General features: G+C 42.5%; 1 protein-coding gene and 1 long non-coding RNA gene across 6 annotated transcripts in view; one reads left to right on the plus strand and one right to left on the minus strand.

Moving 5' to 3' along the window:
* The window catches only part of LOC117873405, a 75,050-nt gene extending 74,769 nt beyond the window's left edge, over positions 1–281 (minus strand). For both annotated transcript variants that reach the window (XR_004644716.1, XR_004644715.1), the window contains exon 1: positions 208–281. This is a non-coding gene — a long non-coding RNA (uncharacterized LOC117873405). The remainder of the gene's footprint in view (positions 1–207) is intronic.
* GATA6 (GATA binding protein 6) lies at positions 69–27,381 on the plus strand. 4 transcript variants are annotated; one of them, XM_034762756.1, is made up of 7 exons: positions 69–197; positions 1,441–2,357; positions 7,912–8,078; positions 11,907–12,032; positions 13,146–13,233; positions 13,322–13,428; positions 25,836–27,381. In XM_034762756.1, the coding sequence occupies exons 2-7, from the start codon at positions 1,460–1,462 to the stop codon at positions 26,001–26,003; spliced, it is 1,554 nt and encodes a 517-aa protein (XP_034618647.1). In that variant the 5' UTR covers positions 69–197; positions 1,441–1,459; the 3' UTR covers positions 26,004–27,381. The 4 variants fall into 4 exon arrangements, with proteins under 4 accessions (XP_034618647.1, XP_034618650.1, XP_034618648.1 ...); XM_034762759.1 differs by lacking the exon at positions 69–197 and adding an exon at positions 607–746; XM_034762757.1 differs by lacking the exon at positions 69–197 and adding an exon at positions 657–783.
* The last annotated feature ends 245 nt before the right edge of the window (positions 27,382–27,626 follow it).

A 27,626-nucleotide genomic window follows, 5' to 3' on the forward strand; every position in this document is an offset into this window, starting at 1 on the left:
TCACTGAATCCAATCAGGACTTGCTGGCTGCAGTTTTCCGGCAGGGCTGTGAGAGGCGCCTCCTCTCTCCTTTTTATAACATGAGCCGCTCGCAGTAGCCGCTGGACTCGAGTTTGCCGCTCTCCTCTCCCCTCGCTCACTGGATTAAAGCCTGCTGAGACCAAAGCAAGGAAGCCAATGCGAAGCAATCACGAGAGGTTTGCTTACTTATTTTGTTTCTTCTTGCTCTTGATTTAAAACACGATCCGGGCTAGCTGAGGGTTCTGCTGGTGCCCGAGGAGTTGCTCTGGACAGACTTCTGCTCGCTTTGCCTGGAAGCCTTATCTACCCGCCCCTTATCTCCTAGTTATCTTGCAAAGGGAGAGACGTATTTTGTGCCTGTCTGCAAGGGGGGTTTGTGTGTTGGGATTGCTATTCATGTGGTTATCTTAAGAGCCCCGAGGTGGTTTGGGAAGCTCAGAGAAGGAAACGTGCGCGTCCACTTTTGTTGCTTGAGCGGCTGACACTTCCCCCTTCTCCAAACTCTGTCTTTCGCTTTCTACCCTTCTCCTCCGAGGACTTGGGGCTGGGCTGGGCTGGGGGTGTGTGTGGCCTGTTTAATGCTGGCTGCTCCCGCTCGCGGTGTGATCTCCGCCGGGGGCCCCAAGTTGTCTGACGTGCCGCAGTTTGCGTTTGTTGACTGTGGATTGGTGCCATTTCCAAGGTGTGCTATTGTGGGGCTGGACTTGCAACTCCAGAGGCCCCGAGTAAGTGGCGCAGGCTGGCACCAGCTTCCTCCGAAAGGTACATGCCCCTCGCCCTTAGTAGGTCGCCTCTCCTGGGTGGGCTTTGCACATCCTCCCCCCCGTCCCGTCCCTTTTGCGACCTTTTGTCTGAAACAAACAAAACTGAGGGAAAGACACGGATTGATGCAACGCCGCGTGTCTGTTTCCCAAGAGCTAGAGAGAACCTGACCCGTGCCATTGCTAATTGCTTTCCTCGTGGGAGGAATTCAGATGACTCACGCATCGGAAAATAAGGAAGGGGAGCGTGGGTAGCCCACAATAAACAGCGCTCTCCCCATCCCCTTTCCCTCTCGTTTTCGATCTGCAAGCCAAGATAAGGTGGGAAAGCTCAGCCTGGTGCCCTGCTCCCTGCCTACTCTTACCTATTGCTGGGGGCAGCTGAGCTCGGGCCGCTAGCGCGCCCTGCTAGGAGGCTCCGAGGGTGGGACATGGGGCTGGGGGGTGTTAATGACCTTTGCTGGCTGATCTTTATTCTGCCCGGGAGCCAGACAACGCCGCAAAGCGACAGGAGCGATTAGAGGGTCCCCTCGGCTCCCAGCCAGCGGGTCTCACAAAGAGGGAGACGCTGAGGTCTGTTTGCTAACTGGATTTTTTCTTCTCTTTTGTGCCCCCCCCCCCGCGCCTTCCCCTCCCTATTCCCCCCTCCCTTCCCCAGAGGCTAGACGGGGACCTGGATGGCCCTGACTGACGGCGGCTGGTGTGTGGTGAAGCGGTGCGGCGCGGACGCTGGCGACTCCTCCTGCCCCTTCCCCGCCAGGGAGCCGGGCCCCTCTCCTCCTTCGCCGGCGTCTTCCTCCTGCTGCTCCCCGGGCGAGCGCGGCTCCTCCAAGACTCCTCAGCACGAGCCCGAAGGGACCCGGCCTCCTCCTCCCGCCGCCGCCGAGGGCAGGTCCCTGCTCGCCCCCTACGTGCACTTCGGAGCCCCCCACGCGCCCAGCCTGCCCAGCTGGGAGGACATCCTGCTCTTCACGGATTTAGACCAGACCAACAAGCTGCTCTGGTCCAGCCGCGGCTCCAAGCTGAGCCCCTTCGGCGCCGAACAGCCCGAGGAGATGTACCAGACCCTGGCGATCTCGGCCAGCCAAGGGCCGCCGGCCCCTTACGATGGATCTGCCGGCAGCTTCATGCACTCCACGGCCAGCTCCCCGGTCTACGTGCCCACCACCCGCGTGGGCTCCATGCTGCCCACCCTCCCCTACCTCCAGGGCAGTGGGGCCGCCCAGCCCAGCCACCCGGGCAGCAGCCACTCGGTGTGGCCCCAGTCGGCCTCGGAGAGCCCCTCGTACAGCAACGGCAGCGGCTCGCATCCCTCTGGCCGCTTCCCTTACTCCCCCAGCCCGCCCATGGCCAACGGGGCCTCCCGAGAGCCGGGGGGCTACAGCAACAGCCTCAATGCCAGGGACCAGTACAGCCCGCTGGGCAGGCCTCTGAACGGATCTTACCCCGGCCACTACCCCTCCTATGTGGGACCCCAGCTCACCCCCGCCTGGCCCACGGGACCTTTTGAGAACTCCATGCTGCACTGTCTGCAAAGCCGAGCCACCCCGATCCCGGTGCGGGCTCCCAGCGCAGGTAAGAGCTCCCAGGCCCCGCCACAGGCTTGGGTCTGTGTGAAGGGCCGGCCAGGCTCTGGGGGGATACAGCAGGAACGAAATGACTCCAGGGGGAAGGAGGGGAATTCCCCGCAAGGGAAGGGGAGCTGGGGCGGCATTTTTGTGTGTGTGGCCAGCCTGTGTTTTCTGCTGCAAGGCTGGAACTGTGGTTGTGGAGAGGGGAGGAAGTGACAGGGAAGCAGATGGCACTGAAGTAGAATTATTAGTTCCTATTTGTGTATCCTTTGAGGAGGAGGATTGGAAGAGGTCGGTGTCTTTGGAGAAAATTTTAAGATCCTGGGGTGTGGGGTTTGTTGTTGTTGTTTTAAGGGGAGGATAAAATTGCTAGTAGAAGCCGTTTCATTAGCATAAACATATTCTTTGAATGAATATGCATAAAGTTTGGTAAATAGGAATCCTGAAAGGCCGCTAACCTTCAGCTGTCTTTTGGAATAAGTTTTCTCTCCTGAGTTGTGTGCAGGGACAGTGGTTTGGAAGGGATCAGTGGAAGTATTTTGAGACCCCTATTCTTTTGGTGTTTTTGAATGGTGTGGCTTTTGGTGATAATGGCAAGCAGGGGGCCGGTAATACAAAAGTATCTTTTGGAATAAAATGAATCTGAAGAAGTGAGGTTTTTATACCCACGAAAGCTTATGCCCAAATAAATCTGTTTTTTTTTTTTTTGAATAAACATTGCTCCCTTTTTGTATTTTTTTTTAAATGGCATCAATTGGAAGTATTTTAATCGGCGTTTTAAGCCTGGTCTCTCTCTCTCTTTTTTTTTTTTTTTTTTTTTTTTTAAGAAAAGAAAAGAGTTGGTTAATGTAAGTCGCTTCCAGATGTCTCTTTATTGTATATTCGTGTTTCCCCGCATTAACATAATTCGATTAAGAAATAGTGAAAAATGCAGTGTAAATTACACCTTCTATTCGAAATAAACGATTCAGGCACATTACAGAGATTTGCTCAATGGATGTTTGTGATTTCCAAAGGCAAATCCAAAACCAGTTAATGTTAGCCATTTTAAAATTAAAATCAATGGGAATTTCTGTTTTAAAACCGCTGGCACAGTCAGGTTCCCAGTGGCGGAATTTACTGATGTCAGCGTCTTTTTAGCAAAAGAAATGATGTGTGTCATTACATTAACTGTAGGGTTGAAGATTGAGTTACTTTGCGATGATTTTTGGTTATTGCAATCTCTTCAACTTCTTTCACTCAGAATATAATTTTGCGCTTGCTTTTGCCTATCACACTACTAGTAAATATTTTATGCACATGGATTCAGTATCATTTTCCTTCTAAACAACAGACGGTACCACCTAAAAATCTTTTCATCGTTCGATAAACAACCCTTCTCCAGTCCTCCAATGCAACATATTTGATTTAGGCATTTTAAGTCCCACTCTCATGTTTACTAACGTGACACAGAGAATGAAGATGATTAATTTTTTTAGAGATAGCAGCGAAAGAGCAAAGCAAAGCAGAAAACCCTCTTCTCGTGCAACACGAACGTTGAGTGTCAGGACTTTAAAAGTTAAAGTGGAAAACACGGAGATAACCGGCCTGGATCAAATCCGCAAGGATGCAACCATATCATCTGCCTAAGGAGAGGGCTATGGGAATGGAAATTCTCATAGACAAATGAAGGCGGAGGGAAAAAGGCTCATGGATAGGTTTGAAGAGGAAGGAAGGAATGGGTAATCCTAAACAGAAAGAGATTAAGGAAGAAGGGTTAGATCATTCTGCAAGGAAGGGCGAGCGGACACATTTCTGTTTGTATCACTGATTCTCCTTCGCAAATACCCGCTGTACTTTCTTTATGTATTCTGCAAGACACTGATTTGATTTTTGGTTCGTTTACACACAGTGTTAAAACGATTAAGTCGGTGGTATATCCCACCCTGGTCCCTACAACCCTGTCTTTGGAAAAGCGGTGATAATATTATATGAAGTGTAATATGTTTAATCCCTGCCTTAAAACGGCCGGGAAAATAGTTCCGCTAATTTCACTGGGTATAATTTAATGTTTCTAACTGTTCCCCCATAAACTTCCCCGAAGATGAGTTTGTGACCTTGCGACCGAAAAGGTGTGGGAACGTGCAAGGTTGGGGGAGGCATTGGGTGCTGGAGATACAGAGCCTTCAAAACAAGGTTAAGGTCTTATTGTAAAGGAACTAAGAGACTCTAGGCAAGATCCAGACTAGGAACAACCAGAGTGTGTGTGTATATCCGAACCACAAAGTGCAGGTGTCCTGGCAGTCACCAAACCTCAAAATCTCTTTTCTTCTCCCCTTCTCCCCAATCAGGTTTAGACTACATTCAGAGTAGCGTGTGAATGCAATCTGTTTATAATGTTTGTGAGTGAGGTGATACCTTTTATTGGATCACTTCTGTTGGGAGAGAGACAACCTTTCCCGCTTACACAGAGTTATCCTTCAGGTTTGGGTAAGGATGAACTCTGTGTAAGCTCCAAAGTGTGTATCTCTCACCAACAGACTTGGCCCAATACAAGCTATCACCTCACACACCTTGTCTCTAATATCCTGGGACCAACACGGTTACAACTACACTGCATATATTTGCGTGAGAAATATTATCGCAGCACAAATGCCTTCTGTATGGTTTCCCCTTCAATTAGTTTATTTAAGATGTCAAGGTCTAGTATATGCTTGATATAACATTAAAATAGAAGCGAATAAACGGATCAGAGCCCCCCACAGTTTGAGGTTCTCTTATGCTATCCCTTTAGTACAAATGTTCATTTATTAAGAGTTCTCTGTAAAGCATTCTTGGAGTTCCCTCCCGCAGCTTTAACGCAGGAAACATCCCCATTGACTTGGGCCTGTAATAATTATGACATTTAATGTTCTGGGTGCTTGCTGTAATACAATCACTATATACGGATATCACAAATACAGTTTACAATATCTGCTATAGATTTGTGTAGGTCTCCTAATATTTCCATGAACGCTCTTTTATTCCCGGATAGGAACTCAAAGGAAAGAAATGCGTCTGTTGGAGAGGAAAATAATGGGGGAGATTTGCACAAAGTTAAAAAGTAAAACTTAAACCCCACAACCGATTCCATCACATCACTTCTGACTAATGATAAAAATAGTTTTCTGTTTCTGCAAGTTGGACTCCCGCATTTAAAAAGGATCCAACTATAAACGTTTTATCAAATAAAAAGATCAGCACTCAGAACACATGCAGTGTGTGCAATCAAGCTCTTTTTTAAAATGTAAGGAAAGAGTATCCTGGAATTTTCATAACTTAATGGAATCAGAATTCTCATAAATAATGCAATGACAGAATTCTCATAACTTGTAAGAGTTTCTAAGCTTTTACTGAACAATTAAAGCTATATCCTTTTATTATAGTTATAAATATATCTAGCATGGATTAAGGAAAAACTATTCTAAAGGCTAGAGAAATATTATCTCCATAGAATTTCTTTCCATAGGTATGAAGGTAACTTTTTAAAGTAAACAATTGGAAAAAATAACTGTTTAACTCCAGTGTCCTTGAAGCCTGAAGCATTTTACTGATTACAGTATTCAATGGCGGCTTTTAGTGCAAAGATTAATAAATCTTAGTGATGTGTTAAGAGTTACAAGCTGACAGTGTAATTTGAACTGTGGTCTCTGGACTCTGCCATGTTCTGATTTCATTTTAACTTGTAATTTTTGTAAATGAAGGGAGGAGAAAAATTTGGGAGGGGGGGGGGAGACCAGGGAGGGGGAAATACAATTTCTTTCTACGCGAAGTACATTTAGTATAATCAAACAAGTATATCAAACGCTTATTTGACATTTACAAGATCTCTTTCACTTTAGGGAACACAAAGCTAATATGTGAAACATAAAAGAGTAACCTCATGACGAATAAAGTCAGGTAGAACAGGACATTAAAAGGGGCGAGAATCAATTATGAAGCTACATTTCTGCAACAATGGCTTCCCCCTCTCTTAAACTAAGAAAGTGATACAGAGGCAAAACATTTTAAATTATCTCTGTACAATATATAAAGATTTATCTTTATCTTTAAAATATGGAGAGATGAATCAGATAAAGAAAGGGTTCCAGACAAGGAAATGTTTGGTTGTTATAGTTGGGATTTATTTATACTTTGCCTAACATGTATATCTTTTTAAACTGTTTAATAGTTAATAGAGCCCTGTGATAAAATGTTAGGTATTTTTCCACTTAGTATATTTCTTAATAATTAGATTTAGTTTCTCACCTCCCCGCCCCACACACTAAGGTCAAATTTTTGTCTCAACTATAGATTTAGTAAAATCCAATTAGCAAAGACTTTTTTGTATTGAAGTTTTAATAAGTCGTAAAGCATTTTTTCCCAGTAAGACTCTAAAACGATCAAACACTTTTGCTCAGTCGTGACTGAGAATTATTTGACAAAAATAACTTCACTTCCGATTTACTATGATTACAGTTAGACTCCCAAGTGGACATTGAAAGGTGGATATTTTGGCAACGAACATAATAGTTTTGCACACCCGCTCCATATTTATTCTGAGTAAAGATATCTCTGCCCGGTGTAAATGCCTTTTAATTTATTGCTTCTTTCTATACTATAAATAAATAATTTAAATAAACACCGCGAGCAATTATGATTGAAAATAGATTCTGGTCAATATAGGCATACAAAAAGTTAGTTAGTACAATTCTGAAATCCAAATAAGTCCGCTAGACTAAACGAAAATTGGTAAATATCGCACTGTGTGATTTTCAGTTTCAAATGTACACGATTGGATCTTTAACTGACCCAGCAGTCCTGTCCTGCGGTTTTCACCACGGCAAAATTTTCGTTGTGATCAACGTGAGAAGGATCGGGCCGTAGGGGGGAAAAATCCCACCTTGTGGGTTAATACTATTTTTTTAAACCAGTAATTAAAAATGTTGTTCTTCGGTCTCTCGTCTCTCTCTGTGTAGAGTTTTTGTATCAAGGCCCTGTTGATTAAAACATCATCAGGCGATGTTTTAAACAGCTGCAGCGGACAGCGCTGACCGAAATGGTGAGAGATTCAGAGTAGTGGCTCTGCGCTGTGTTGTGACCGGAGGAGCTGAGGGATGGAAACTGGTGGGGGTGTTCAGCCTGGCCTCGGGCTTTAAGATCGCGAGAAAGCCCCCCGGGACAGACGGCAAATGGGTCACTTTAGTTCGTCTGCCAAAGGCGCATTTTGCTGCGACAGGAGAGCCGTGACCTGGGCCTGTGCTAGGCTCCGAAGAGCAAATTGAAGCAGGTTGGGGTGGGGTATCTCTGTTCAGCCCGGCTTTGCATGACTTCACTTTAAAATGGCTCTGATGAGGATGAGTCAAAGGGAGGAAGCGGAGGGCAAAGCCCGCTGGGGCTGGGCAAGTTTCCGTCTTGTTGCGCAATGCCCCGAGTCCTCCCCGCAGAGCGAGCAATCTCTGCCCGCTGATTTCTGCGGCTCCTAAGCCCGCTCCCCCCGTCTGACAGCAGGGGATGGTTGTATTGTTAACTCGCCTTCCTTTGACTGTGTCCCCTCCTAGATCTGCTGGAAGATCTGTCCGAGAGCCGGGAATGTGTGAACTGCGGCTCCATTCAGACTCCTCTGTGGAGAAGGGACGGCACCGGCAACTATCTGTGCAACGCCTGCGGGCTGTACACCAAAATGAACGGCCTAAGCAGGCCCCTCATCAAACCCCAGAAGAGAGTGGTGAGTGAGTGAGCGCCAGGCACAGACGGCTGGGAGCCAGCCTCGTTCCACATTCCAGCCCCCCACCCCCGAAACCGGAGTCACACCTTTTGAGTGTGAACGGCTGCTGACATCACAGGCCTTCAAATACCGACCCTGTTCCTAGGGCTTGAGCCTGCAGTCCTAGCTCCCACAATTTGCCCTTTAGCTCCCCTGCCCACTCACACAGTCCCTGATCCTGCCAGGAACCTAGGGCTCAGTCCTGTTCCCACTGAAGTCTGTAGCAAAACCCCCATTGACCTAACTATGCAGGGACAGGCCTTCAGTGCCCACAGCTTTCACTGGAGCCAGTGGGAGCCCACTGTGCTCAGCACCTTGTAGGCTCAGGCTCAGGGTGACCCTGTCCTGACAGGCAGAAAATTAGTTCAACACAGTGGAAAAGCCCCTTTAACTTGGGTGAAGTTGCAGGCTAACCTGTGAAAAGATGTGTTAGCCTTAGCAGGTTGTGCTGTAACCTAGGTTCCCCCTATGCAGCCTTCTTGCTGCCCTTTTGGTGCGTTGCTGCCTGGCTCATCTTTAGGTCATAATTATGTTGGAGCATAAACTGGGGAAATAAGAGTTCACCCTTTGGGTATTTTTTTAAAATTGACAAACCCCCCTCAAAGAAGCAACACAGATTTTAAAAAATACACACTGAAAATACCCGACGTTTCCGTTTTTTGCAATGTTGAAAATTGTTTGTCCAGGGAGCCAGAAATTCCTAAAGACGTACCTTGTTTGTGAAAAGCTCATTTCTCTGGATCTGGGGGATTTTTGTTTATATAATTAAAGGAAAACCAATTGCTTAAACAAGATAAAAGCCTTTGTTTTTTTGTTTTACTGCTAAAAATGAACCATAATTTGTAAAAAATGCACTACAAACACTACAGACCAGAACCCCAGTTTATAATTCAGCACTGGCACTGAAGAGGGAAGGAGAAAATGGAACAAGAGGGCACTGCAGACTGTTTTTAATAAATCTGGGTTGAGGACAGTAAAGAAAGAGAATTCTCCTTTTTATAATTGCCATTAGTGGGATAGTTATAATAAGTGATGTTTGACCTAATCCAAACCGGCACCCGGGTGTCTGAAGACAGTGTGACAAACTGATCAAGCTTCAAGACCCCTTCAATCACCCCAGCTGTTGCAGTTCCTTCATATTTCGACTGTATAAAAAGAAATGCCATTCTTTGTTAAACAACAATTCTATCACCATCCTCTATAATATTTTCTGTAACTGGAAAAAAACCACACTTGACGAGCTTTTAAAAGCCACATTTCTTCATCATGTCAACATTCATCTGGTGAAGTGCCCTTGAGCCAAAGAATTAATTAAAACCAAAAGTTAATTACTGTTGGATGCTCAATTTCTTAACTGGTTATTTAGCAAATTTCATTAAGTAAGGCTAATTAGCAGGAATAAATGCAGCACATGAGGTCAGATCCTCAGCTGATGTAAACGATCATAGCTTTCCTAATTTTAAGGCCATGGAACCAGCCAGATATACCCGAGTTGAGGATCTGGTCCATGGTGTTCTTGGTTTTCACTTTTGTGTGTGTGTGCGCACAGAACACAGTAAATTGCAGTGATTTCAATCTGACCTCAATGAAACAAACGTTTTACAGTGTTCTATGAAAAATATAGTCATAATCTATTCCAAATAAGTACAACCAAAATAATATATGTATGATTGTATTCATACATCTGGAAGTATATAACAAAAAATGGTTTGAAGATGATAAGCGTGTTTTGGCCCTTGTCCTACTGTTACTGAAGTCAGTGGTAAAACTCCTGCAGCAGGAAAGCCAAGATTTTATTCGTTTTAGTGCCAAAACTTTTTGAAAGTTAGTTTTTTAGATAAATTAGATTTTACTACAACAGTGATGCAGAAAATGATAGAAAACAGAGAATATAAAATATATTGAGACTTATGCCAATTTTTATACAAACAAAAATAAAAGAAAACCAAAAAAAAAAAAAAATTGTAATAAGATCCAACTACGTAAATTTTAGAAAATGCAGCATATACATTGGGGCCAAATCCTGTTCACACAAAACTCTGATTTCAACAGTAATTTTGCTTTAGGAAGATAAGCAGAATTTGGAAGCAGTGTGTATCTTTCGTTTTCTTTTATTAATTACCATAATATGACAAATTCTGTTTCAGTACTAATTATTTGCTACAGTACTATCAGTATTGTCTTAAATTGGTACAGACTGAAACCACAGCTTGGTGATTATCTTCAGTATGCAACCAGTAATGACTTTTAGATTCATAGTTCCCAGTCAAAACAATTATATTTAATTTATAATTCTCTTTACAACCGTGATGTAAAGTTACAGCTCACTACTTAGTAACACAAATGGATAGAATTCAAGAGACCTGACTATAGCTCTGAAAAATACTTATCATTCTGAAAACATTATTTTTTGTTTTCTGTGTGGCAGGTGTGGTATCAAAGGTCTCCAGATATTTCGAGCAAACCAACAGTAAATGGTACAAATGGAAAGGGCGTATGCCCAATAAATTAGTTCTTGTTGTGGACTCTTTCTTTATGGTCATGATGGGCTGAATGCAGTGCATTGAAACTGACTGCTTTATGCAAATCTTTTCAGCCTGCAAACATAGCTAGTCCCTGATTTTTTGACATTGCAATACTTTGTAAAATAACAGATTTATGATGTAGCTTGAATTCCTTGCTTGTGATGAATGTGAAAGAGAGCGCTTGTTACAGGAACTTTTATAACCCATTCACCTTCATTTCACATGTTTATGAGGACTGGCTTCACTTATGATATATAGTCTGCAGTCATAAAGCTCTTTGTTATATGGTTATTTCTGATATAAGATTGCTTCATCTTGGCTCCAAACTCCACTGAAGAGTGTCATAAATGGCTTGTTTATAATATGGACCTTGCTGTCACACACCAATTTACTGACTTCCTAGAACATTCACACACAGAGAGTGAGCACTGTTCTGTAAAGCATGTTCCTGAAGTATGTTGTTTTTCACTTGGTGATAAATATGTTTTTACAAAAATGACACTGTTTGTTGTACATATTAAGTCCCTTTGATATCTGTTTCATATTCCTTTTCCATGTCAAAACAAAAGTTTGCAGCTGTCAGCCCTTCAGGTGAAGTTCAGCTTGTGAAAATGGAGCTGTCTTTTTGCTTTAAACAGAATCCCTGCCATACTGGAATGTTCATTTTTCACTGCTGATGTAGGAAGGTCATTAAAAGAAGCTGATTTTTCTCAAACCAATTTAAGGCAATGCTTAAAAAGTAGGCAATTTAAGGCAGCACAAAAAAGAGCCGCGTCAAAACCATTACTTTACAGTAGCACATTATGAAAAGGGAGAGTGCTCTGAAAGCTCCACGGAAGAGACTTATGTGCACTGCCCAGTTTTCATTTTGATGGAAATCTGTTGAAAAACATTGCCTTTCATAACCAACCTATCAAAGAAAGTGATGAGATCCCGTGGTCTGAACACACAATTGGTGATCAGAAACTCCTGAATTTTAATTTTGCCTCTCCAGAATTGGGAAAATCACATTACCTCTTTGCATAAGTTTCCTTGTTTGTAAAATGAGGATAATAATACCCACATTTTGGGGTGGGTGGAGGGCTTAATTAGATTAGGTTGTGAAGCAGCTTACTGAAGCTAAATGTTGTTATATTGACTTTGTATTACCCATAGCTTTGGTAAACCAGTTATCAGTCTATTCCTTTCTTCAGCTGTTAAGTGGCAAAGTACATTTGTTTGTATTTGTTTGTTTATTTTTTTGTTTACCTGTGCTTGCCCCTAGCCTTCATCGAGACGGCTTGGTTTGTCTTGTGCCAACTGTCACACCACAACCACAACTCTGTGGCGTAGGAATGCAGAGGGCGAGCCAGTATGCAATGCCTGTGGCCTTTATATGAAACTTCACGGGGTAGGCAGCTATTTCAGTCCACTTTTGATTCCTGTTTAGTAAGGGCCCAATCCTCGTATGGAACATCCATTGACTTCAGTGTGCTGAGTGCTAACAGGAGCAGGCTCCACGGACTTGAGTCTACGCTCGTTGAAGTCAATAGAAAAACTCCCTTCGACTTTAATGTTGCAGGATCAGAGCCTGAATGAGGCTATCTTAAAAATTCTGTAAATGTTTGTTAAATTGAAGAATAAGTCAAAAATGATTCAGAATGTCATTTGTTAGTAAATTGTTGGTTATACTTTTTTCAGCAAATGTAGAAAAATAATGTAAGAAAATAACTGTACTGTGAATATAATGGAATCCATTTAGCGCTAGACTCTGGGAAATCTCGTGAGTAAAGTTATACATGTGTATAAGTGTTTGAAGGATTGGGGTTTTAGAATGTATCAATACTTTGTCCAGCATTTAAAAAAAAAGAAATTAAGTGACGGTTATAAAACATTATAATCATATCACTTTCATGAATTGATTATATTTTCCAAAGCTTTTTTAAATTAGGTAAGTGATATTAATTTTGAATACATATTTTCTGTTTAAAAGGTATGTTAATTGTGCCTTTAATGACCCAGACTCCAAAGCAGCTATTTACGCATTTTCTTGATATAAAAATAACCTTGAATATGATGCATTAGTTCACATGGATAAATACTTAAAAAGAATATATATTACGGTTTAAAGACCCATCCTGCAAGCATTTAGGTCAAGGCCTTTTCATGCACAATTGGAGTCAATAGGAACAGGACCGGGTTTTTCATGTTTATCTGTTTTCCAGAATCAGCCTCTAAATTCCTAGGATCCAGTCCTGTTGTCCTTACTTAGGAAAATCTCCGGCTGAAGTAAATGAGAGTTTTGCCTAAGTAAAAACTTCAGGCTTTTTGGGATCACTGCTAGAACACTGGAAAAAATAGTTATTTTTTGGAGAGTAGAGTCTATATCATCATAAAAATGCTTTAAAATAGTTGATTTCAATTGATTTAGTTGTAGCACTATTTGATCTTATGGTAAAATTTGGTTTCTGCTGAGTGCCGTACATGCAAGTCTTTATGATCCATGTTGATTTTTTCCCCCCAGGTTCCTCGGCCTCTGGCCATGAAAAAAGAAGGAATTCAAACTAGAAAGCGAAAACCAAAGAACATAAATAAGTCAAAGACGTGTTCTGGTAAATATTGTAAGATAGGATATTTGGATGTAAGCATTTTGTCATACTGGAAAATATTTGTTTCTAATCACAGTTACTTCTGTTGCAGGTAACAATAATAACGCAGTTCCTATGACTCCGACATCCACGTCTTCTACTAACTCAGATGATTGTAGTAAAAATGCTTCCCCTAGCACACAAACTACAGCCTCTGGGGTAAGTGATAAAATAGTATCTTTATTTGTAAGCAAGCTGATCACTGTATAATATGTTATCTCAGCTTTTATCTTATCTAGCAGTACAATAATCTAAACAAACTTTTCAGTTTTGTTAGCTGATACAGGAGCAAGAATTTCTGAGGAAATTACATATAAATGTAAACAAAACGACAAGCTGAAGTACTTTACAGACCTCTTAATTAAGATCTATATACATTTTATGATTAAATCAACCGAAGCTTGAACAAAAACATTTTGTTTTGAAGAGTTTAAATTGTTTTATCTTAAAACTGTTTTTTTTTAGACATAATAGTAATGCACAGCATAGTGACAACATCAATAACATTAGTGCACATAACACAAATTCCTTGAATGCTGGCCAGCGTGCATGTATAATTCAAGGCACCACCCATCTCATCTTTTTCAAAAGTTATTTAAAAATGTGTGCATGCATTACGCATACAGAACTCCCTCCCCCGAGCATAATTTTAAACTCCCACTAAAAGCAACAAAACTCAGTCTTGTGGTCTGTATGCCGGCAGGGTGAATTGAGACGTGTGCTTAGGGCCTGATCCAAAGCCCATGGAAATCAATGGAAAGATTCCCACTGGGGGTGGAGGCTGTTCAGCACTTCACAGGACTGAGCCCAGGAGGTCCACTGAACAATATCTTGTTTGTTTCAAACTCGTATTTTCATCTACACACCACACCTTCTTATCACCCCTCAGATCAGCATTTGGGATAATACATACTATAGTAGTTTAGTTTATAACTGCAAAGTAGTTTAATTTATAACCTCTTTTATTTATCTACACCTCCCCCCCCACATCCCTGCAGTCTTCTATATTCTTCATTTACTGTGTCATTTACTTTAAAAGATACCCTTAGCATGGCTTTCACTGTTCCTTTATTAGTAAAAAGAAACTTGTTTATCATAATTATTTTTTGGTATGTTTCCCGATCCAAATTCCTTTCCATGGTTTCTTTCCTGAAATATGCAGTTTCACTGTAAACAAAACAAAACAAAACAAAAACAAGTTTTGTTGTTTGTGGACTTATTTACAACGATACTGCTCAGAGATGCTGGACTTTTGTATCTGATGCCATCAAGCAATATTATTAAAAGGCTGTATTTGACGTGAAAGAATTCAGAGAGTTCAAACAATACATAAAATACATTAAAGGAAGGGAAATTTGAAACTAAAACATTGGTCTAAAATGGAAAATGATTGGGTTTCATGCTCCCCCTCTGCCCTCCCCTCTCCCAAACATTTGATAAGAAAAAAACACTTAGTTCTAAATTTACCACTAACTTCAGTGGGCATTGGATGAGACCTAAACAAGTAATCTCCCCCTTGTCTATTTTGAACCATGAATGCACATTATAAGAATTGAATCTGTGAAGTAGTTGGAATAAGGCCTGTACTATATATACCCATGTCCACTCATTTGATCCTATAATCTTGTTTGCTATAGGCAGTCAATAATTAACCTGTGAAAGGAACAGGAGAGGCAAGAAGGTTCAAGCAGAAGGTCATGGTCTTTAAGGCTTGATCCTGCTGTCATTGAAGTCATGGGGAGCTTCACCATTGACTTTAATGGAAGTAAGCTCAGTCTCTGGGTCTGAATCAGGGGAGTTGCTGAGCGTGCTCAGGACCTGTGGAAGGCAATGGGAATTAAGGGCATTCAGCATCTCCGATCAATGGAACCTAAATCTGGTCAAATGTAAAAACATTTTATATTAACGCCAAACCTCTTTCTTCCCCTCCACCCATTCTGATATTTTTTTTCATGAGACTTTAGAGCTGATGGATTGATGGCCATTCTCTATTATCAGAACAGGTACAGCCCAGACATTAGCAGTGCAAGCTTCCCCCTGCTGATCTATGGGCATCAGCTGGAAGAACTGCTCATAGGGATGCCTATTTAGTCCTCGGCTTGTCTAGCAAAAATATTGTCATTTAGGGCCAACTGTGCTTTTGGTGTTTTTGTAATGTGGACACTTGTTCACTGGGAATTATAATGAACTATATATATTCTAACAAACTCACCATGTAGCTCACCGTACTGACACTTTTTTGACTGCCCTAATTCTTCTTTGAGGGTAGAAAAATGCTAAATTGACAAAAATAAAGAACCAAAATACATTAGGGGAAAATATATGAAGTTTTAGAAACTATTGCCTGAAATTCATAGAAATGTTATTGCTAAATGAATCATTTAGAGAAAATGAATTCCGTTGCTGGTACAAAAGTCATTTGTTATGCTTTTGCAAGGCTGCCAAAAGAGTTCCTAGCAATGTGGAAATCTAATGGAAATGAAATTCAGCAGAATTTGTGTCAGCAACATTCATTTTCAGCCCTACCTTTTCCATTTCCTTTAAAAGTAAAATAATGGGGCTGCGGCAGGGGGGCGGGGGAGAAGGTACTTATTCTCTGAAAGGCAGTTGCTCAGCTGAGCAGCTTTGAAACTGCATATTTCATACAGGGAATTTTACTGGCTGCCAGCCTTGAGGAAAGATAATGGCTTAAATGTTGGTTTTATGCCCCTAGTTGAAGAAGTTAAAAAAATTAAAAGATATGATTGATTAATAGTAATGGCCATGAATTATAATATTTGGATCCAGCTCCAGACTTAGAACATCCCAAAGTTTGGAAGTGTTTGCATCTGAGCTTTTGGGCTGACCCGTTATAAAGATGGGGGCTCTTTGCAAAATTCACATCTGGATGTAGGGGCTTTAGTTTGGGCCCATTTCTGTCTTTCTGAGGCGTATAAGTACTGAGTTTTCTCCATTGTTAATATGGAACAGAACCATTTACAGGCTATATGAAGTTGCTTTATATCCTCATAAAAGAATATTTGAAACTTTCAAAGCATACTGCCTCTATATCTTGAGACACGTCATCCCACTGATGCTCCCCCTTAAGTGCGCAGAGGAGAAAACTGCACACAACAATATGCTGAAATACACTAATATAGCGCCCCAGTCCACATCCTTCTGTAGATGTGCAGAGGCTGCAGTGGGCATGGTTGCCAGCAGTACTCCATTACCCCTTTAGGACAAAACACAATGTAAGGACTGTTACGAAGTCTGCTCTTTATGGCAATAGATGGAGTCTCCATGAGCCAGAGCTGATGTCAGTGAGGACACAGCAACAATGAAGGAATTCTTCCTTCAGAAAAGCATTGGGCCCATATAAGAGCTGAAAGAGGCCCTGAACTCTGTGGCAAGAGGTGCCACTACAGCACTGCTGCCCAACCCCTTATTTTCACCTGGCATTGGGATTGCTTTGGCCATCGTATTTTGGGCATAAAATATGGCACACTCCTATAGCAAGTTGTCTGGATGATGTAAATTCACATTAGAGCACAGCAGGCAGGGCCCCACTTCTCCCTCTGCCACCTGTGCAATGAACAGGAATCTTGATGTCTCAGTGGGAACCAATGTGCACCACAAATGGTGCCTTGTAAAGCAGCCTGGATTGTGTCTAGAAGTGCTGTCCTTTACATCTGTTTTTTTACTTTGGGCCAGTAGAGAGACCACGCAGGGTAGCCTCTTCTGCCTACTTATACTCCCTTGTGGAATAGATATGATCACCTTTCTGCAGCATGCCAGTACTTTGTGCGTCCAGTGTCCATGAGGAGCAACGGGGCTTGCTTTCACGGGGACCATGACGGTGCTCTACATTTTGTTGCAGCTTATGCTCCTGGACAGCACTTCCACTCTTTTGAAGTTCAGTCCGCATCATGGATGGACAGAGACTGACCGGGTCCTTTGTCTATTGTTGTCCTGGTTATGATAATTTTTAAGCATAGCAGGCCAGTTATTGTTCTCACTTACATCCATACAGCCCAAGCAATATACTGGAACTGAAGAAATCATTCCTGTTTATCTGGTAACTGAGTGGGTGTGTTTTTATGTAGTTGTATATAGATATGATACATTTGTTAGTCTCTAAGGTGCCACAAGTACTCCTGTTCTTTTTGTGGATACAGACTAACACGGCTGCTACTCTGAAAACAGTGCAATTTTATGAGTCTGTGCAGCAAAAACGGTACTCAATGCAGGGTAATTTAAAATCTTAGGGACATTTTTGTTTGGTTGTTTTTGTTTATTAATGCGTGGAAATGAACACAAAGTTTTCTCAGAAGGGCCATAAAAATAAATATTGTGATAGTCTAATGTAGGGCCTTGTGCTGCAGTCCTTGTGAAGGAAAAAGTCCCATTGATTTCACTTGGAATTTTGCTTTTAGAAGAACTTCAGGATTGGGTCCTTAGAGTGACAATAGCATGGACAGCAGTCTTGCCAGGCTGAAATATTGGCTCTCTTTTGGAAATTAATAACATATTAACCATAGATTTATGTTGGTATAATATAAAGGAGAGATTAGAGTAAATGTAAACTTACACATTTGTAGTATAAGCAAAAGGATTAATTACACCAGCATTAAAAATGTAATTTTACATAGTGGTAAGTTCACTGAATCAACAGAATTCCATTGTTGTTATATTCATACTTATTTTTAAGTCAATCATTATTAAGACAAGATTACAGCAGGAAAGGAAACAATAGTATTCAAAAGAAGAATATTCAGAGGAAGTGCTGTGGGTAGGCGGGCTCACAGGAGGGACACTGAGATTAGAAAATTAAGGGAACCCCCAATCTTTACCAAATCAGGTTTTGTGTAACAAAGAACTTTTGTAAGCGTGCTTTGAATAAATAAAGGTTATCACTGACGCGGAGCAAAGCCCCGGTAACACAACAGGATGCACATCATTTATTGGTACCGACTGGCTTACTATAGCTCCAGCCATAAAACAGTAACACCTAGAATTGATATAGCATTTTAGATCTTTAAAGCACTGTAAAAGTATTAACTAAGGGGCCGCTCATGGATCTTAGTTAATCCCTGCTCCCCCTCCCCAAATCTCCTCCATAGTCTCTTTGCATCTCCACTGCCATCATGGGGGGAGCTAATAGGCTGCATGTCTAGTATTCTCTCCATCACCACAATGCAGATTGGTAGGAAGTGGATTGAAAGAGGCAGGGAGTGGGTGGAAGCTTGACTCTGTCCCCTGATATTTTGGCCCTCACAGCTGAGTCTGTGCATGGGGTTAGTAATCTGTTACTGGTTTCAGGGCCAGTATTAATAATTGGTTACTTCCCTCTGGAACAAGTGGGAGCAGGGAAGGAATTCTGCCTCTCTTAGGGTACATCTACATTACAGGGGGGAGTCGATTTAAGATACGCAAATTCAGCTACGTGAATAGCGTAGCTGAATTCAACGTATCGCAGCCGACTTACCCCGCTGTGAGGACGGCGGCAAAATCGACTTCTGCGGCTTTCTGTCGATGGCACTTACTCCCACCTCCGCTGGTGGAGTAAGAGCGTCGATTCGGGGATCGATTGTCGCGTCCCGACGGGACGCGATAAATCGATCCCCGAGAGGTCGATTTCTACCCGCCGATTCAGGCGGGTAGTGTAGACCTAGCCTTAGGAGGCAATGCTGCTTCTCACAAGATAAATTGGCAGCAGATTTGTAGGCTTTAGTGTAAAAAATATATGTAGTGGTGTCTGTCTGTATCTTATATTGTGCGGGAGAACTATAAGCACAATACCAGTTAGGCAGAGGATTCACTACAACTTTGGGATCCCACCCTGCCACTTCAAATTTCTTGATCTTCCAACTCTTCCAGCCTGACTCTCTTCAGTTTCTGCCTCTTGGACAGAGTCTCACTCTCTCTCTATGCCAGGGCTGCTCTGAATTTGTCCCCAAAGACAGTCACATGGGGTGGAATTCACATGGGTAACTTAGACTGAGCGTTGCAATGCCCCACATTTAGGTGTCATGCTGCCAAGTGGAATTCTCTACCCTGAATTAGATAGAGAATGAGGCTTCCTATACAAGACATGGGGAGAGTTAGGTGCCTAAACATGGGATTAATAAAAGCCAGCTCGCTGGGCAGAGAGCTGTCTAAGCTAGCCAGTAGGAAATGCAAAGGAGAGGGAGTCACCTAAGCACCACCCCTCCGAGCGAGTGAGGTGCCTCCCTCCACTTAGGAGTCACACTTTGGATCCTCTCCTGGAGTCAAACATCTAAGCCAGGTCAACTCTGTCTCCAATGGTTAGAGCACAAGGTCAGGATATAGAAGACCCGGTTTCAGATCCCTGCCCAATGTGAAGCAGGGATTTGACCCCAGGCCTCTTACTTCCTTGGTCTATGGCAAAGTTCCCAAACTTTTTTGCTGCACCGACCTTTGGAGATTCATGCTCCATGCACACCCACCTCGGTGCAGGGAAAAGGCCCAAAGTGGGGAACTTGGATAGTGCTGAGTTCAGAGACGCCCAGGAGGTCGGGGTGAGGGGGAAATCCCCATGTGACTAGTGAGCTCCAGGGTGCCTCCCCTGCTAGGGCTGAGGGGAGGGGCCTGTGGGGAAAGCATGGATCCCTTGGGGTACCCCAAGAGCTACTTAGCCTAGGGATAGCTTTTCAGCCCTATAGGGTGTGGGGGAAACCAGAGCCACTGGGTATGAGGGGATTCTAGTGCCTGGCCCTTCAGTGGGCAGCAGATCCAACCTCAGGCACCAGCCCTGCTTAGCCCCATTCTCCATGGCAGCAGCAGAACTCCCTGGTCTCCCATCTCCACCCGGCAGTGCTACCACCTCTGTACCCAGGCCCTGCTCCCCCAGAGCAGCTCCCCCCCAGCTGGCCTGTCACCCCCCTGTAGAGACCCCATATCCTCATGCCCTGACCCCTGATTTCCCAGCAGAGCCCTCCCCTTGCCAGTTCCCCTCCCCCACAGTCACAGCTGTGCTGTGCACAGTGTCAGACCTGGGGCTGCCCAGGAGGCCCTGGAGGATGGGGGAGCAGGCGCTGCCCGCAGCCCAATCCACAGGAAGATGCTGGAATCCGGGGACCAGCCTTCTATCCACCCCCCCCAACCCCAAGGCACTCTCATCCTCCTGATAAACTCATCATGCTCTTCCGCCCCCGAGGGGGGCACACCCCACAGTTTGAAAACATATGGTTTATGGAGTCAATCTCTCTCCTGCTAGCCCAAAGAGTACTTAGTTATTTTATACACAGGGAAACAGCTTCAGCGGAATACCTCATAGCCCAGTGGTTAGGGCACTCATATGGGAGACCTGGTTTCAAATCCCTGGTCTATATCAGGCAGTGGGGGGCACTTGAACCCAGGTCTCCCACATTCTGGGTGAGTCCTCTGACACCGGACCTTTTGGTGTAAGTGTGGTGGCACCTCTATGGGTGTTGTCTGTGGGGCCCAATCTGGTAGATGAGCTCTAAGATGGCCTCTGAGCATGTCTACTAGATCAAGCCCTGCAGTGAGATAAGTAGAAGGCTGCTGGAGCGTGGGTATGAGCTGCTCGGTGTGGTCAGGAATGAGGTGGCTGTGTGCATGCCCACCTGCAGAAATTTAGACCCTAGGGAACTTTACCAGTGGAAATGTAGGCAGCTGGGGAATTTAGGCACCGACAGGGATAGGTAGCGGCTGACATGGGTTTTGAGAATCTAAATCTTGGATTTAGCTAGGTGCCTAAGTCCCCCTTGTAAATCCTACCTGTGGCTTCTCTCTGATTATGGAATCCTCAGAAACTCAGGCCTGGATCCAAAGCACTGGTTTTGAAGCCTGATCCTGGTTCCTTTGAAGTCAATTGCAAACTCCCATCAATGTGAATGGGAAAAGGATTGGGCTGTTCAAACATTCCTGGAGATTCCAATCTGGTTGTCATTTTCTATTCGTAAGGCAGGCCTATGCTTCTGAAAGCTGCCCAGTTCTTCTTAACAAACCTCATTCAATTTTCTTCAAGAAGCTGCAGTTCAGTTGATTATCAATATTATCATCAGACTACAGCAATACAAGTTCAAGCTGTTAACATTTTATTAATAGGGGCCAGCTCCTCAGTTGGTGTGAATTGGAATAGCACCATTGATTTCAATTGCACTCCCATGCTCACTTATACTAGCAAAGAAATGGGTTCAAATAATTCACAATAATATATTTCCTTTGTCTGTAGAAGTTAGGGGACTAATAGCAGTGATGTTTAATCATGAGCAGACCTGCGTAACCTAATGATTCAGCCATGGCCATTTCACCGGCTAAAGATTATTTTCCATGTTTCACTTGGGGAACTCCCCAAATTGAATTTGTCATTCCATTAACTAGGAGTGGCTTTTAAACTAAACTGCCCTGCCCATCCCCCTCCTCACACATCTTTTCTCCTCCCCCACTTCGTGCTGGCTCATTTTAGGAGCTGGACCCAGTCTGGGTCAGTCACTGATATGCAGCCTTCAAGCCGGAAGTGCCTCCGCATTCTCGGTATCTGAGGGAGCGTTAACAGATAAGCCACAAATGGAACACAAAACAGATCTCTCTGCTCCACCCTTGTAGAATTGAATCAGGGAAAGAGTGAATTATTTTTTCCAGACAAGGAAAAAGCAGGTGAGCTGTTTACCCGAAGGAATAATAGCAGCAGGGATAGGTGAATGGGAACCTTTCACACTAATTTCTAGTGTACACAGTCTTTGCAAAACTTGTTCAAATTTGAAAATATTGTTTAAACTCTTTCCTCCCAGGGAGGGTCAATGTATTTTTAAAAATGTCTTTCTGGTTAAAGAGGAACCTATGTTATATATTATAGATATAAAAGCCTCTTCCCAAAAGGTAGGCTGCTCTAAGACCATTAGAGCAGGACAAATAAATGGAAAGTCCTGGGGAAGGAGAGGAGATGCCCATGGATGTGACAGCGCACCACCAAAGGAAAACTTTCTTTCTTTTAAATTTTATATATTGAACTTATTTGTCCTTTATTTATCAGGGCAGTGGGATTCCACCCTCTGCTAGCTAAGTCTCCAGGCCATTTAACATTCTGTTGAGATTACCAGTAAAGAGGCCAATTAGACGGATTGCTTTTTGTGATGTTCACTTCAAATTGGAATGAGAGCGTCAAACTCTTTTCAGATGGGCCACTGACCAGGCATCAGTTAGTAAACCTTGATCACTAATGACAGAACTGGATTTGAATCACCAACCTACAGGTGAAAGGCTCTGTGATCCAAATCTTGCCAGACTTACTCAGTTTTTTACTTAAGCAAAACTCCCAAAGATTACAATGCGCTTTTTGACTGGGTTCAGTCAAATTGGTTATATCCCATAACAAATAACATAAGCTATCTGCTACCACAAGAGACTTGACGTAAGAATGACCAGGTGGATGAGGTAATATCTTTTATTGGACCAACTTCTGTTGGTGAGAGAGACAAGCTTACATAGAGCTTCAGGTAGGTGGTGTGTAAGCTCAAGAGCTAGTCTCTTTCACCAACAGATGTTGATCCAATAAAAGGTTATTCCCTCAGACACCTTGTCTCTCTAATATCCTGGGAGCAACATGGCTACCCCAACACTGCAACAACAATTGAACTAAGGATAGCAGCAGCCGTGGTTGCTATCATTCATTCCTTGCACACCTACTGAATTCAGTGGGATTTGCAATGTGGTATTATTATGTGAAAAGGCAGTGCAGCATTCAAACAAATTATTAGAGCTGATGGAAAATTTTCATACAAAACATTTTTTCCATCAGAAAATGGCGTTTCTTTGAGGTTGAAACTTTTCGCGGGAATGTGTCAATTTCAATGACATTTTGGTTAGAAAAAGAATTGTGAGGAAGCATGTTGACAATGTCCAAACATTTAATTTTGACTTCTGAAATGGAAGCTTTATTGGTCTGAAATGATGTTTTGCTTCAAAAATTATCATATAGTACAATTTTTTTAAGAAAATGAAACATTTTGATTGAACTGAAATGACTTTAAAAAAAAATTTCGGTTCACAGAAAATTTCAAAATTTGGAGTTTTTTGTTTTGATTTTGAAATGTTCGAATTTTCCACAGAACAGAATTTCGGGTTTCTGATCAGTTCTGCAAATTATCCGTAAAATGTCGTTTCAGAGGGGCACGGGATTCTGTTGTAAATAAAACATTGTGAAACGTTTGAATGATGCCAGGGTAAATGGACCTTTTAAGAATGAACTCAATTTCAGGAGTAGCAATAAATCTGCATCATAAAGTGCACTGTTTTTGATCAGATAACATTTATATCACCCTATAAATATTTATAACAGTAATATAATTTTGTTTTACTGAATAGCAGTATAATATATAATAAATAAAACATAAAGATGGCAGGAGAAATAAGCATACTTTCTTGTGTTACCTATATAACTGGTTGGTGCTCAAAGTCAGATATTCTGAATTATTTTTTATTAATGGATACTTTCTGAAGTACTTCCAAAGACAATTCTTCTTCAGGTTATACCGATGGACCCTCACTAACTTTCATGAGCTCAACTGAGGGGGAAACTGGACCCAGTTTACCATAGGCAGAAAATATCAGCTGACCACAAATACCTCTTTCAATGGAAAAATAAATTTAACCTGGGACAAATTTGTCTCTGCCAGGGGTGGCTCCAGGCACCAGCGCACCAAGCACATGCCTGGGGCGGCAAGCTGTGGGGGGGCGGCCTGCCAGTTGCCGTGAGGGTGGCAGTCAGGCTGCCTTTGGCGGCATGCCTGCGGGAGGTCCGCCGGTCCCGCGGTTTCGGCGGCAGGTACACCGAAGGCGCGGGACCAGCAGACCTCCCGCAGGCATGCTGCCGAATCCGCGTTACCAGCGGACCTCCGACAGGCGCGCCGCCAAAAGCAGCCTGACTGCTGTGCTTGGGGTGGCAAAATACATAGAGCCGCCCTGGTCTCTACTGGTGGATCTTGCCACCTATCACCATGAAGACTCACAAAGCATTGTGGGAAGCTGCACTTGAACAAAAGTGCAAATTTCCATAAACATTTAGGCGAGTTTCTGCTTTCTATATATGAGAACTGCTGGTTTGGCGCTGCTCCAGGTGAAGATCGGAGAGATGGGCCTGAGGGAGGTTTTCCTTTTGTGTGAAATGATTGGATTAAATATGTGTACTTTCCACTTAAATAATGGGCAGGCTATTTCCGCAGTCACACTGTCAGATATTCCCTTTTATAGGAATTTGGTCCAACAAGTATCCATTTACAAGTAAATTAAGATTTTAAAGTCAATTTATCCAAGAGTTAATTTCTCATGAAGTCAGCTCTTAAACATTTCCTTTATTAGGTGAAATGTTGCCTCTTTCTCAGTCTGGCACTGAAGTTTTCCTTTTCAGCAGATCTCTTAGGCCGCATGGAAAAAGTGGATTGTTTTTATCTTTGCAACTCTCCGTTTCTCTGTTAAAATAAATGGACTGACGATTATTAGATTTCAGAGTCACATCCACTAAACCTTCCCTGTGGTTTGTCTCACTGATTTAGATCTTTGTAGGTTGCAGTAGATGGGAGGGTGAGAACTTCATGATTCAAGCTCACCATAACCAATCCAAACTTTATGGTAACAGCAAGGATGGAGCTAAGACCCTCTTGGTTCGAAAGCATAGGCCTCTGCCACTTAAGATAAAAGTGAATCTGTGTTAGCTGTCAGCAGTATGGGGATGATGTCATACATTTGAGTGGTTCTGGCCAAGACTGTGAGAAGTGACTAATTATTTTGGCTACATCTATTTTTGGGTGCCCACTTTCTGAGGCATCTAAAATGAGTCTGATTTTCAGAAAGTTCTGAAAACCCACTTTGTGAAAGTCAGGCCACTTAAGTTGTCTCAAGCTAGGTACCCAAAAATATAGGCACCCAAAATCACTAGCCACTTTTGACAGGTTTCAGAGTAGCAGACGTGTTAGTCTGTATCCGCAAAAAGAACAGGAGTACTTGTGGCACCTTAGAGACTAGTCTTTTAGCCACTTTTGAAAATCTTGACAGGTGATTCCATCCAGTAGGGGGCACTGGTACACACACATCCAGACACTAGCACATTGCAATCTAATCATACTAATATCCATTTCTTTCGGCTTGTCCAGCTCTCCCTTTTTCTGGTAGATTTCCATCTTTTGAAAGATAATCATTTAATATTTCCCAAATACTGATAGCTTTTGAGGTGGGATGATGCCAACAGAATGGTCCATTATATACTGGGGAGAATGTGCTGGCTGTCCAGATGGTTTTTTTTTTCAATCAGAGGTTTTGAGGTACAAGAGTGGCAGAATGGGGTCAAATCCTGATCCTTCATACAAAGCCCCCACACAAATGGGCTCTGCTTGGAGTCTGGTGCACGCAGTGGACGATAACATTTCTGCAGAATTCTTGGCTTTGGAAGCATTGCAGATAGAACACTTACTTCTAGTAGCTTTCATGGAGCTTTGGCTCCATTTTTCACAAAGGCAAATTCTTTTCAGCTCTCCAGACTCCCGATTTGTTTAATTGATAGGTCTGAGTTAAAGCACACTTACGTTTTTTTTCCTGTTCTCCAGGCGGGTTCTTCAGTGATGTCTGGCCAAGGAGAGAGCACCAGCCCTGAAGGCAGCACACTCAAGTATTCAGGTCAAGAAGGGCTGTATGCAGGAGTCAGCCTGACCTCCACAGCTGAAGTTACAGCATCGGTGAGACAGGATTCCTGGTGTGCCCTAGCTTTAGCATGATTCAGAGAAGATGAAGCTGGATACCTGCACTGGGCTGCAGCCTTTAGACGTCCACACTTGTTTTTGTTTTGTTCTATTTTATCAGGCAGTCTGAGCAGCAGGGAGAGTGCTGGCTAGAACATTCCTCTGATGTTGTTTTTGTGCCTTAATGATAGAGGTGTTTTTTCCAAAGAGGTTCTGCCTTAGCATCCAGCTCCTCATCTATGCAAGAAAAACAAGGGAAAGTGAACCTCTCCCAGGGTAAAATGAATACAGCCAAAAAGAGCACCCTAGAGCTTTTGTAAGGTTCCAGAAATACATCTTCAAGAAATCCAGCAATGCTGCCTTTTTGATTGTATGTTTGTTTTCACTCTCTCACCTCTCCAAAGAATTTGATTGGTGTAGTCATCTTTTGGGAGGGAGATAAGGGAAGCATTTGATAAGGGATAGTGAGATAAATTTAAGAAAGTGCTAATGTGCGTATTGCTTGTGCCAATGCACACATCTTGAACTAAATCTTTGATGCCCTCTCACAGGTCAGTTCTCTTGTTAGCACTGTCTGTATCCAGTATGCCTGCATTACTCTGTCATTTTCCTGCATCAGAGTTCAAGTACACCCCTGGAGGAAATCACAATGTTTGGTACAAGTCTCTCAAGGTCGAGTCAGTTAATGAGATCTTTTGTTTTAAAATATTTACTCACTTTGCAAGACTGCATTATAACTTTTAATGTACACTGTGACTGAGGTTTATGAAAGTTCATATTTTGTGACTGAACTCTATATAGTCAGTCAGAATTTGTAAACAGGGTAGCAATCAGATATTTTTCTTCCATATATAAAATAATTTTTTTTTTAAAAAAAGAAGTGCAATTTGCGTTGCAGCAATCAGTGTTAAATCATTTGCATAAGATTTAACAACAGTTTTTATATGAATGAATGAATGTAAACATTTTAACTTAATGGTACGTAAATAATTTAAAAGAAAAAAGTTAACTAGGCATCCTTATGCTTTTTTTTATTGCAGCAAAAACATCCCACTTTCTGTATTTCCAGTTGTTAAAACACAGTTTTCAAGAACAAACCTTCTCTCAGGAAAAACACCCTTATCCATTTGCTCATAACTTTTGTGCAGAAAAGCAAACGCATCCCCAGTGTTTTGCCATTGAATAAGTATGTGCTGGAAAGATACAAATTGCAATGAAACGTTACTACCTAACTGATACATATGTAAATACTCCATAAGATATTGAGGCATCTTTAAGATTTAGGATGCAATCTGTATAGTGACTGACCCATAGTTAGGTTGGTTTACATTGTTTTTTAAATGGGATGTCATTTGGAAAGTTGTTCTTTCATCAGAGCTTTACAAATAAAAGGGTATTGTTTTTTTCTGTACAATGAGACTTCTCCTTTGTTTCACTCTGGTATATTACAAAATATTTAGCGGTATTTAAAGCTATAGAAATATGTATGACGCAGCTGCAGTGTTTGAAGACCACAATGATGTCTTCATATTTAGCTGTCTAATCATTCTATGTATCTTATGTATATAATATATTAATTTTCTATAGCTCCTATCACCGTATTACCTAGTAGCATATAAAAACAGGGAGATATACCTGATAAGATTGAACACCTGCCCC

The sequence above is a fragment of the Trachemys scripta genome, chromosome 2 (genome assembly GCF_013100865.1).
Source record: "Trachemys scripta elegans isolate TJP31775 chromosome 2, CAS_Tse_1.0, whole genome shotgun sequence".
In the NCBI taxonomy this organism is placed as follows: domain Eukaryota; kingdom Metazoa; phylum Chordata; order Testudines; family Emydidae; genus Trachemys; species Trachemys scripta.